General features: G+C 45.8%; 1 protein-coding gene across 4 annotated transcripts in view; it reads left to right on the forward strand.

Moving 5' to 3' along the window:
* The window catches only part of ADCY2 (adenylate cyclase 2), a 121283-nt gene that overhangs the window by 90932 nt on the left and 17949 nt on the right, over positions 1 to 12402 (forward strand). For all 4 annotated transcript variants that reach the window (XM_083624288.1, XM_083624289.1, XM_083624290.1 and 1 more), the window contains 2 exons: positions 606 to 790; positions 2639 to 2723. In XM_083624288.1, coding sequence (XP_083480414.1) covers positions 606 to 790; positions 2639 to 2723 — 270 coding nt within the window. The remainder of the gene's footprint in view (positions 1 to 605; positions 791 to 2638; positions 2724 to 12402) is intronic.

Raw genomic sequence — 12402 nt, forward strand, 5'->3', positions numbered from 1 at the left:
AAACTCCCAAGTGAGTGTACATAGGATTGGAGTCTTTTAGTCCAGTCCTAACTACATTTGCATGAAAGTCCATGCTCCTTCAGGTTCTTCAATTAAGGAGACTAAGGAGCAGGAAACCAGCAGGCAGTGCCAGCCTTTGGTTGGTTGTAAATGTGGGGGCAGGTTGAGTGTGGTGGGGCACTGCCCTGTTGGCCTTAATGGAGCAACCTCCACTGTCCTGAACCAAGAGGGAGGGGCTATTGTGTAGGTCCTTCTCATCCAGTTGTCTCCTGGTTGCAAAGCAAGTACAATTATGCAGGATGGACCTGGGGAATTGATTATGTGGTTCCAGCGTTTTAAATGTCACCACAGTGGCATGGGATGAAACCACAGAAACCATTGTGATAATGCCCCCTCCGATCTCATGGAGCATGTGAAAATAGGCTCTTGTTCATGGAAAACTCACTTGTCATGGAGAAGACTTGGATTCTTCACCCTGACACACACACTGTATGTGTGAATTTATTTTTATTTATTTTCTACTTGAGGGCACAACCCAACCACAGATTAGTGAGAACTAGGCCTTAGCTGCAAACTAAATCCAAATATTTGCTTTCCTTTTCCAGTACTTCATCTATAGTTGCATCCTGGGCTTGATTTCCTGTTCTGTTTTCCTCCGGATAAATCATGAGCTGAAAATGGCAATCATGCTGCTTGCTCTGGTGGCCTATAATGTCATTCTTCTGCACACACATGGCTCTGTGCTGGACAACTACAGCAAATCCCTCTATACAATGGCGCCTCTGAAAAGGTAGGCCAGCGCATCTGAGCCTCGGGGAAGGAGCTGCTTAGGATCAAACTAGGTGTTGTTAGAGCCACAGAGCTGCCTGCACTGTGCTCCTCCTCTGGTAATGTGTAGTAGTCGAACAAATGTGGCATGACATCAACATACTTTGTGGGCTCATCCACACTCCTGATTGTCCTGTGCCTAGAAATCACAGGGCCGAGAGGTTTTCTGCTTCTCCTGTGCTTTCTATGCACGGATCCAAGCCGTTTCCCTTTTGCCCTGGAGCTTTCCCCAGGGAAACCTGCTCTTTAGCACTGATGGGACAGGTGGGGCTTGTCAAGCTGGGAAGGGAGCCCATCTGGGAGAAGGAAAACTGATTCTATACCTCCACTGCCTTGTGGGATGTCTTTGGGAAAAGAAAAGGCTAAGGAGTGAATTCTACACAAATCCAGAATGGAGTTGGATGGTGCCTTGTGTGCCTCCTTCTGGTAAATCCAGCAGCCAAGCTGGTGTCAAACGTATTGCCCTGCTTTCCTTTGGACCACATCAGTGAAGCTGAGAGGTGGGTCTTGTCCTCTTGGCAGCTCATGACCTCCATATACACTGTCCAGTGAGTGTGGGGAGGTCACTTCAGTACTGCTACCGGAGCAAAAAGAATGCAGGAGGCAGAAGTTACAAGGTGCCGGTTTCTGCTGCCACAGCAGGCACTGTGATCCTTCAGCGGTTTGACTTCACCCCTGGAGATGCACTCCATTGCTTCATGAGACAGATGGATGCCAACAACAGTGCTGAATTGGATCAGACATCACTCCATGGAAAACCCAGTGGATGTTTTCTCTACCGGAGCTCTAAAGAGCAGGTTTCCCCATGGGAAAGCAGGGGGACCAGCAGAAGTGTGGACAAGCCCTGTGTTAGCCTGCTGGTTATGTGGGGTGTGGAGATCCACAGTATGGCGATGTCACATCACACATGGGCTCAGCCGTGGCAGCTCTGTCTCCCTTTAAAACCTAGTTTGGCCCCTGCTTCCTGGAGGAGGGAGGAAAAAACAATTGCGTTCAGTTCAGCTGTTTGGTTTAGGTTTTATAAGTAGCATGACAAAATAATAATAATGCAAATATCGCCAAGCAGGCAAGGGCAATAACAAGCAGGGCAGGCGTTAATTTTCAGGATTGCAGAATTGACCCACTAAATATGGAAACTCTGTCTCCAGATTTGTCAGGCTAGCAAGAGATAATGTTCTCTAGCATTAGTGATTATATGTGCAATTACTGTGGCATTATTCATAGGAAACTAATATGTTCCACAAATGAGGTATTTAATTTTCTTTACCGTGACCAAAATTTCATTCTCTCAATACAAATTTCTTCAAAGGAAATGTGATTCATAAATGAAATAAATAAATAAAAATAAAGATCATAACTCTAGTTATCTGATCTCTTTATGAAAAGGGGCATGGGAACAAATAACAGTCTGAAAGCTTTGCGCGCCTGGTGTGACCCTACTAGAGCGTAAATTGTTCCTCGTATCCTATATAGTTCCTCTTTACAGCAGATGTATGTGTTGTCTGGAATCTTGCTACAATTAAACTAATGGCAAGGGGGAGATCCCAAAATACATTGGAAACTAGTCAGTCAGAGAGAAAACTTGACTTATTTTCATTGAACCCTGCTCATGAATTTCTTATATGGAGAAACATTTGCTCACATCAGATAGCAGCCTAAAGTGTTATAGTGCAAGAAATGCTTTACAGCTTGTATTTCATAGTATAATCTGGTCCTCCATCGCAGCAACTCAAAGGAAAGTGGACAGGCTCAGAATATGAATAGCATTTTTGTTTTCCTGCCAATTCTACTCACGCATTTGCTTTCACAGACCAGGGATACTGAAAGATCTCAAGACAATGGGCTCGGTGTCCCTCTTCATTTTCTTCATCACTCTGCTGGTACTCAGTAGGCAGGTAGGAACCTCCATCTTTTCCCACCTTTTCATACCACTTGAAAGGTTCGCTCTGCGTTTGCTTAGGAGGCTCCCACTGTTTCTCGCTTACTGCATTGTCACAGTTACCTCTCGCATTGAACAGCTGGATCGCCTTATGCTTGTTAGACAAAATGTTGTGGCATGAAACAATCACCAGAGAACCCAATTGAACATCGTATTGGTTCTGAGGTGTGAAATAATTAAATCGTCTTTGAAATTGTCATTTTTTACACCTTTAAACCCTAGAAGCTTGCCTTGAGATTTTTGCTCAGATTCCATTTCTTTGTGTACAACTTGCCTCCCCGCCCCGTTTAGATCCACAGTGGTAAGCAGCAAGGCAGGTTTATTTGTTTTATTGTTTACAGCATCTTGATCATACAATGTTGTTCAGAAAAACTTGTTCTGGAAACCTCTATTCATAGTATCAAGAATTTTGTTTGCATGTTGCTTTGTATTTAGTGTAGGTTGCAAGACCAAGAAAAGTTGTTTATTTATTATTACGTTTATATCCTGCCTTCCCTTCAAGGATCTCAAGGTTTTGTGAACATTTTACCCCCGGCCACAAGGTCACCAAATGAGCTTCATGGTGGAGTGGAGATTTAAAACTGGGGTTTCCTAGTCCATCCCTCTAACCACTACCCCACACTGGCACCATAAGAAATGCTGTGATGATATGCTTGTCAGTTGTTGGTGAAAGCTAGTCAGCTATAGGTACAAAGAGCAGGGCCTTTTCTGTGGTGCCCCCTCTCAATTGGTGGAACTTAATTCTAGGCTAAATGAGGCAAGCTGACGTCTTTAAACAAGCTCTATAGACACTTCTTTAGGATGGTCTTCGTGCTGTGCTGTGCGTTGGGCTCTTTTTAGATCCCTGCATTGTAGGGGGTGGACCTTGGGGCCCCTTCCAACTCTGCAATTCTGTGAGTCTGTGATTGAAATATAAGGTTGATTGTTGGGCTAGACTAGTTGGGCCTTGTGGCCAAGGCTCATTGTAGTCCTACATTTATTTGTCATCAGAATCAGAGTTGTTTATTGTTGTATTTTAAATCTTGTTAAACTGCTGTGTGAGATTATTGTTCTGAAAAGTAGCATGTAAACCTTTTCAATTAATACATGAATACATTCTTGTTTTTTTGTAGATGAACTCTAATATAAAACAGAGTATGTTGTTACTTGTAAAACTAAACAGTCAACTTTTTGAAAATGACAATTTCTATAGCATTGAGCCTCTCACATTATTATCCATTAAAGTACAGGTTTTTCATAACCTGTTGGGAGAGGTGTTTAAATATGAATTCAGGATTGTGTTTGCCCGTACCAGTTTACTGATAATGACCAGTTTACTGCAGTAATTTCGGCAGTTTGGTTTTCTAAGAGGTCTATTTTTGTGTTACAATGGCTGGTGCTCTTTCACTTTATGAGCTCTGCTAGCAAGAGCTGAGAGCGACATTATTTGTTTTGCTCAGTAAATTAGCCTAGGATAGTAATGAGGCATTGAAAGGCCACAGTTCTAATTCTCATGATAAATATGCACTTGAAGAAAGCATCTCTTGGCTATATTTTGCATTATAAGGTCAGTTTGGAAAATGGTTCATCATCTGAGTTTGCCTCATGGCGCTATCTGTAAATGCTTTTGAGTAGAAACTGAAGTCAGTTCCTTGATTCTCACATAGATAATCAATTCTGAGGGCTTTTATTAAAAATATAGGGCCTGCCTTAGTGACTCAGTTCTGAAGTCCACCTGGATCCAATTGAAGAGGGTGTAAATAGGACGTGCCCTGCCAAGCAACTTCCCCACCTTCTTGTTTTTACTAGAGGTCGACTTGCTCTTCACATGGAGGTTTCACTCAGCTGTCACGGCTGACAGCACTCATTGCCAAAGTTCATGCTCTGGATACTTCAGGGCTGGATTACTGCAAGGCACTCTGTGTGGGGCTTCCCTCACACTTGATCCAGAGGCTACTTTTGGTGCAGGATGCTGCAGCACAATTGCTGACGGGAGTGAGGCCCTTTCAGGATACAGCACCTGTCATAGCTGACAACTTACAGATTTGAAAATAAGGGACCAGCAGCCTCAAAAATAAGGGATCAGCAGCCAAAATAAGGGATTTTGGCTTAGTTTATACAGGAATCCATCCAGCACTCATGGAGCCATGGCTGCGACTGACTGGGTTTTGCAGGGGGTTGGACTAGATGATCCTAAGGGTCTACAACCCCCACCAAAGAAGACGGGCAGACAAAACTGATGAACGTAGGGATGGCAAAGCTTACAGGCAGAATTAGAAACCAGGAAGAGGATCTCTTTAATAAAGAATGGGGAAAGTTTATAATTTAGTTGAAAAGCTATTGTAAACATACATTGGTAGGATTGACAGAAAACTTGTAGTAAAAATTTGAACTATGGATGGACAAATGATTTATAAAAATAGGGTTATGAAAGGGATGCAGAGGGGGAAATCACTACATTAAGATGCTGCACTGGTTGGAGGGGATGCTAAGCAGCATGTCGGGGCTGCCATCGTCCTGGCGCCAGGAGTTCCATCGGCTATTGCCCACGCCGCCTGCGAGCCTGGCATGAGGCGGTTGTGGCGCAGCCGTGGCCGCTGACGCACCGCCCTTCTGCGTCCCTCCCCATCCCCTCCTCTTCCTCCTCCCTCAGGCCGCCTCCTCAGCCGCTGCTGCTGCCCCCTCCGACTTCCCCTGGCAGCGTGGCAAAAGTCTCGCAAGAGAGGGGCTGCCTGCCCACCCACCGCCACCCGTCTCCTCACGATGCGCCCCTGAGGGGGAAAAGGGAGAGACGGAGACACGGCAGCTCGTGCGCGTGCTCTCTCTCACTCTCTCGAGGCGGAGGACCCCGAGCCGCTGCTTCCCTCCCGAGCTGGGGGAGCATGAAACCCGGGAAATTTAAGGGACATCATCAATCAAGGACAGCAGCGGGAAATGGCGCAGGGATAAGGGAGTTTCCCACCAAAAAGGGACGGTTGACATTGATGTATTTTTATTTTGTTCCGTTTTATTTTGGTTTGGGGTTGGATATTGAGTGGGGTGGGAATTTGTTTTGTTTGGTACAATTGTTTTTGGTTTGATTTGTTTTTCTATTTTGTAAATGGAGGTTGGTTTGAGGCTTGGGATTGCTACCGTAGTGGGGCGAGGGAGGTATGGCGGTGGGGGCAGATGTCATAGGCGAAGGGGATCGAGATATGGATATGCTCGTACCCTTTCCAATCTGCGCCCCATCCCGAGGGACGAAGGTAGGGTGAGCAAGGATTACTCACCTCCTTCACTGGTGTTGTGCAATGCCAGGTCTATAGGCAACAAAACCGCCACCCTGCGAGATTTCTTCACCTCGCAGGGGGTTGACCTGGCTTGTGTGACGGAGACCTGGGTGCGCGAAGGGGAAACTGCTACCTTACGAGAGATGGCGCCCCCGGGTTTCTCCGTCCTCCACCAGTCGCGGACTGTGGGCCGGGGGGAGGGGTGGCATTATTAATCCAGGAAGATTGTTCTTTCAGGGCTCTACCATCGCCATCGATCCCCGGCATTGAATGTGTTGGCCTAGTGTGGGGCTCCGAGGAGAGCTTGGCTGTCTGGCTGGTGTACCGGCCACCTAGCGCACCAGCAGCCACCCTGTCAGGCCTGCTGGAGGCGGTGGCCGGCTGGGCCTTGGAGTTCCCTAACCTATTGGTATTGGGGGACTTCAACATCCATGCTGATGCCACTCCCTCCTCACAGGCTCTGGACCTGGTGTCTTCCATGGCGACACTAGGGCTCTCCCAGTTTGTTTCGGGCCCCACACATCAAGCAGGCCACATGCTGGATTTGATCTTTGGCGTCGGTATAGATGTGATCATGTCTCCTTCGATCACTATGCTCTGAAAGCCAGGATTGATTTTCCACCCCCACCCTGCTTAGGTGGCGAGCCAATTTGGGCTCGCCCGCAGAGGCTGATGGACCCTGATAGATTCCGTCAGGCCTTGCGGGACCTTGCTCCCCCTGGCGACTCATTGACTGAGCTTGTTGAGGGCTGGAATATCCAGCTCCTAGCAGCCATCGATGAGATCGCACCTAGGCGCCCTCTGCGACCCTGCAGAAACCGGGCTCCCTGGTTTACCGAGGAGCTTCGGAAAATGAAGCGGGACCTCAGACGGCTAGAGCGAGTATGGCGGGGTGCCCGTGACGGAGCCTCAAGAACATCTTATAGGGTTTTTATGAAAACCTACGAGATGGCAGTGAAGGCCGCTAAGAAGTCCTACTTCTCGGCCTCCATTGCCTCTGCTAGCTCTCGCCCGGCGCAATTATTTAGTATAATTAGGTCTTTAACGTCCCTTGAAGGACAGCCAAATTTAAATAACAATTTGACACACAGCTGTGAGGCATTTGCGAGCTTTTTTTGCGGAGAAGGTCCTGTTGCTCCGACATGACCTCCCTGCCAATTTGGATACAATAAAGGAACTGGAGGCCCCTCGACTGTCCTCGGGTCCAGTATACGAGGTGCGGGCCCACCTGGGTGATATCATCAATTTGTCCCTTGGCACCGGGATATTCCCAGGGGAACTGAAGGAGGCAGTGGTGCGTCCGCTCTTAAAGAAAACATCATTAGATCCCTTAGATCTATCCAATTACCGCCCGGTTTCGAATCTTCCATTCCTGGGTAAGGTGATTGAGAGAGCGGTTGCTGAACAGCTTGGTAGGTTTCTGGATGAAACATCGGCTCTCGATCCATTCCAGTCCGGCTTCTGCGCTGGTCATGGGACCGAGACGGCTCTGGTCGCCCTAACAGATGATCTCCGCAGGCAGCTGGATCGAGGCGGGTCGGAGCTGCTGATTCTTCTAGACGTGTCAGCAGCCTTCGACGTGGTCGATCACGAACTCCTGGACCACCGCGTTGCTGACGTGGGGATCCAGGGCACAGTCCTTCAATGGCTGCGCTCGTTTCTCTCTGGTCGGGGACAGAGGGTGGCGCTTGGGGGGAATTGTCATCGCGCCACTCCTTGGTGTGTGGAGTGCCTCAGGGTGCGATTCTCTCCCCGATGCTTTTTAGCATCTTTATGCGCCCCCTCGCCCAGCTTGTCCGGAGTTTTGGGCTGGGTTGCCATCAGTATGCCAATGACACCCAACTCTATCTGTTGATGGATGGCCATCCTGACTCGGCCCCAGACACACTGACCAGATGTCTGGAAGCTGTGGCTGGATGGTTATGTGGGAGCCGGTTGAAGTTAAATCCTTCGAAGACAGAGGTCCTCTGGCTGGGACGGGGCGATATGGGATTGAGGGGGCAACTCCCATCTCTTGCGGGGGTGCAATTAGTGCCAGCATCGTCCATTAAGAGTTTGGGTGTAATCTTCGATACCTCCCTCTCTATGGAGGCGCAGATTACAGCTATAACAAAGGCGGCATTTTTTCATCTCCGCCAAGCTAAGCAGTTGGCTCCTTATCTCTCTCGCCCTGACCTAGCCACTGTGATCCACGCGACGGTTACCTCCAGATTGGAACTCGCTCTACGTGGGGCTGCCCTTGAGACTGACCCAGAAACTCCAGCGGGTGCAGAATGCCGCGGCGAGACTCCTTACGGGGTCTTCGCTGCGAGATCATATTCATCCGGTACTATACCAGCTGCACTGGCTCCCGGTGGAGTACAGGATCAGGTTTAAGGTGCTGGTTTTAACCTTAAAGCCCTATACAGCCTAGGACCCTCGTACCTACGGGACCGCCTCTCCTGGTATGTCCCACAGAGAAATTACGGTCCGCAAATAAAAACATCCTGAAGATCCCAGGCCACAGAGAGGTTAGGCTGGCCTCATCAGTTTGATTTTAATTAATTTTATAATGAATGTTTTTAGAATGCTGGATTATTTTGATTGTTGTTAGCCGCCCTGAGCCCAGCTTTGGCTGGGGAGGGCGGGATATAAATAAAATTTATTATTATTATTATTATTATTATTAATTTATGCCGCGTGTCATACAAAGCCATTAACAACTTGGGCCAGTTTACCTACGAGATTCTCTGACCCTGCCTGTGCCCTCTCAGCTGCCTCGGTCTGTGGATTTGGCACTATTACAGACGCCTTCGTAAGAAATTTGCTGTTTTGTGTGGCTGCGCCTAGACTTTGGAACTCCCTGCCTCTTGAGATCAAGCAAGCGCCTTCACTGTACTTTTTTTGGCACATGCTGATAACATTCCTGTTTAAACAAGCCCTACTCAGATGCTTAGAAAGTTGAGGTAATTCTAATCTGCTTTAGTATTTTAACTTTTGTACGTTTTAAAGCAGAACTATTACTTGATTTTACTGTTTCATCTTTTTGTAAACCGCTCTGAGGTTTTTTATAATCAAGCGGGGTATAAAGTTTATGAAATAAGTAAGTAATGTTGTCCCTCACCACATTTTGTGTCAGTGTCGTCTGTGAAGCACTTCGAGTTTCCCAGTCCTGAACCAGTTTCACCAGTCCATCCCCTCTAGAAATATGTCACCCAAAGATTAATAAAGCAGCTCTGTTTTATGTCAGCTAAAACGAGAACAAAAAAGGAGCAGCACTGCTGTTGTTTTACTTTGCCTCTTTGCCTGACTCTCCTTAGTGCTGCCTCAGCAGGACTGCAGAATTGTTGCCTTGCCTTGCTCTGTGTTTTTGCCCTGCCGTGCCAATGGGGCTTAGCTGGGCCAGCAGGAACCAGCCCAAGACTGGGGGCTGTTTAATTCCATCCAGATATTGTTCTCCTGTGGGCTGTGTCAATATTGTGCTTGTGGAATGCAATTTAATTGAAACTCTCCTTACCACTGTGGAATATTAATACTGTGATAAAGTACCTTATTAAGCTTTGAGTAGACTTTAACTCTTATTTGGTGGCTAGTGCTGAGCAAGAGGAGTATTTTAATTTGCTGCTGAGTTGCAGTTAAAGGTCAGATCTTGTGAATCTTTTGCCAGCCCCACAACCTCAACCTCTCCAGCCGTTGAGCTTCTGGCGTGTAACATGGTTCATAGGCAACTAGTACTTGAATCATAGAATTGTAGGGTTGGAAGGGACTGCAAGGGTCATCTAGTCCAACCCCCTGCAGTGCAGGAATCTTTTGCCCAACGTGGAACTCGAACCCATGACCCTGAGATGAAGAGTCTCCTGCTCTACTGACTGAGCTATCCCAGTTAGCTGCTGGATTGCACGGTGTGCACACACACATCTATTCCAGTGCAATCTTTGTTCTTTCAAAAAAATGTTTTATTTAGATTATTTAAAAAATCTGTATACAATATTTTGCCATCTTTTGTTATAATTTCTTTTTTTAAAATATATTTTTATTGAACAGTTTTAACAGACAAATTATCAATCAATATAACCAATTACATTCCCCCCCCCTTTTATTCCCTCCCATTCCTTCCTCTCCCACCCTCCAGAGACTTCCCTCAGCTCCACACTCTGATTTGTTTGCACATATTATTCTCTGCATGTTAAAAAGTTATACATATCATTACCTTATCTATCCTATGTTCTACTAATAAATTTGTGGATGTTTATTCAAAACCTGCCAAGGAATCCAAGTCTTTTTGTTGTCTTTTTAAATACTGTATTTTTTGCTCTATAAGACTCACTTTTTCCCTCCTAAAAAGTAAGGGGAAATGTGTGTGTGTCTTATGGAGCGAATGCAGGTTGTGCAGCTATCCCAGAAGCCAGAACAGCAAGAGGGATTGCTGCTTTCACTGCGCAGCGATCCCTCTTGCTGTTCTGGCTTCTGAGATTCAGAATATTTTTTTTCTTGTTTTCCTCCTCCAAAAACTAGGTGCGTCTTGTGGTCTGGTGCGTCTTATAGAGCGAAAAATACGGTAGTTTGTAAAAAGTTCCCATTCTTCCTTGAAGTCACGGTTGTCCTTCTCTCGTAGTTTATATGTTAATTTGTCCTAAAATCCCTAACAAAAATGCTTCTGGTTCTTTTACAAATGTCATTTTGAACATTTTTTTCAGTTCATTATATTTCATCTCCCAATTTTTTTAAACTTCTCTACATTCCCACCACATATGATACAAAGTACCTTCTTTTTTCTTACATTTCCAACATATATTTGACACAGTTTTATACATTTTTGCCATTTTTACTGGTGTGATATACCATCTATACATCTTTTTCATATAGTTTTCCTTCAGAAGAGAACAGTCTGTAAATTTCAAATCTACTTTCCACAATTTTCCCCAGTTCTCAAATTGTAAATTATGTCCTATATCTTGCACCCATTTAATCATAACCGATTTGACCTCCTCGTCTTTCGTTTCCCATTCTAGCAGTATACTATATTCTTTCTTCAATAACTTTGTGTCTTCTTCTATAACCTCTTTTTGGAATCTAGAGATTGTATAACTAAACCCTTTTTTGCTATCTTCCTTATAAATTTCATTTAATTGTCTGTAATGCAACCAACTCTGAAAATGGTCTTTAATTTCATCATAATCTTTTAGTTTCCATTTCCATTTTCCTTCTTGATCTCTCAATAAGTCTCTGTATGTAGGCTGTTATGTACTGAAGTTCTCACCCTGGGCCAGCAGGGGGATACTGTAGATAGTTATGCAAATGAAGGATCGAAAATGACGTTCAGTGATTGGATAGTTTTAGAAAGTTGTCACAGTAACGTGGTACTGGAGCTCTATATAAGCAGGCTGACTGAGCCCTTCAGTTCAGTTCTGTCCTGGCCTGTGAATAAACAAGAGCTGTTTGAAGAATCGCTTAACACAGGCCATTTCCCCTTTTTACCGAGCGGTTTGAGTAATGAAGCTTCAATTGGTGATAGCCACCAAGGTGTTTTTTGTTCTATTAAATCTTTATATCTCTTCCATACTCATTAATGATTTCCTAATGAAGTGATTGCAAAATCCTTTATGTACTTTCCCTTTTCCATAGCATAAATATGCATGGCATCCATATCTGTTATCATGACCTTCTAAATCTAATGCTTCTTCCTTTTCCAGTTTTATCCAGTCCCTAATCCAAACCAAGCATGCAGCCTCATAGTACAGTTTAAGGTCTGGGAGGGCGAGGGCCTCCTCTTTCTCTTGTGTCTATAAGTAAGGTAAAGGTAAAGGGACCCCTGACCATTAGGGCCAGTCGTGACCGGCTCTGGGGTTGCAGCGCTCATCTCGCTTTATTGGCCGAGGGAGCCGGCGTACAGCTTCCGAGTCATGTGGCCAGCATGACCAAGCCGCTTCTGGCAAACCAGAGCAGCGCACGGAAACGCCTTTTACCTTCCCGCCAGAGCGGTACCTGTTGATCTACTTGCACTTTGACGTGCTTTCGAACTGCAGTTTCTGCAGTTCAGGTTCTCTCCCCTCTCCACACTTTTGCACAAGAGAAGCCTTCCTCACCTGCAGGTGGGAGGTGATGGGAGGGTGGAGCAACCCTCTGATGAAGGAGGACTTGTCCACTAATTAAACAGGAAGTATGACAAAGCTGTTTGAACGAGTGTTAGGAATAGTGTTTTCATATTTCCCAGGAGGCCATCTTTAAAGGATTTATTAAATATAAAAGTGATAAGAGAGTTGTTGTTGTTGTTGTTGTTGTTTAGTCGTTTAGTCGTGTCCGACTCTTCGTGACCCCATGGACCAGAGCATGCCAGGCACTTCTGTCTTCCACTGTCTCCCGCATTTTGGTCAGACTCATGTTTGTAGCTTCGAGAACACTGTCCAA

This window comes from Podarcis filfolensis (assembly GCF_964270895.1).
Source record: "Podarcis filfolensis genome assembly, chromosome: 7".
Classification (NCBI taxonomy): domain Eukaryota; kingdom Metazoa; phylum Chordata; class Lepidosauria; order Squamata; family Lacertidae; genus Podarcis; species Podarcis filfolensis.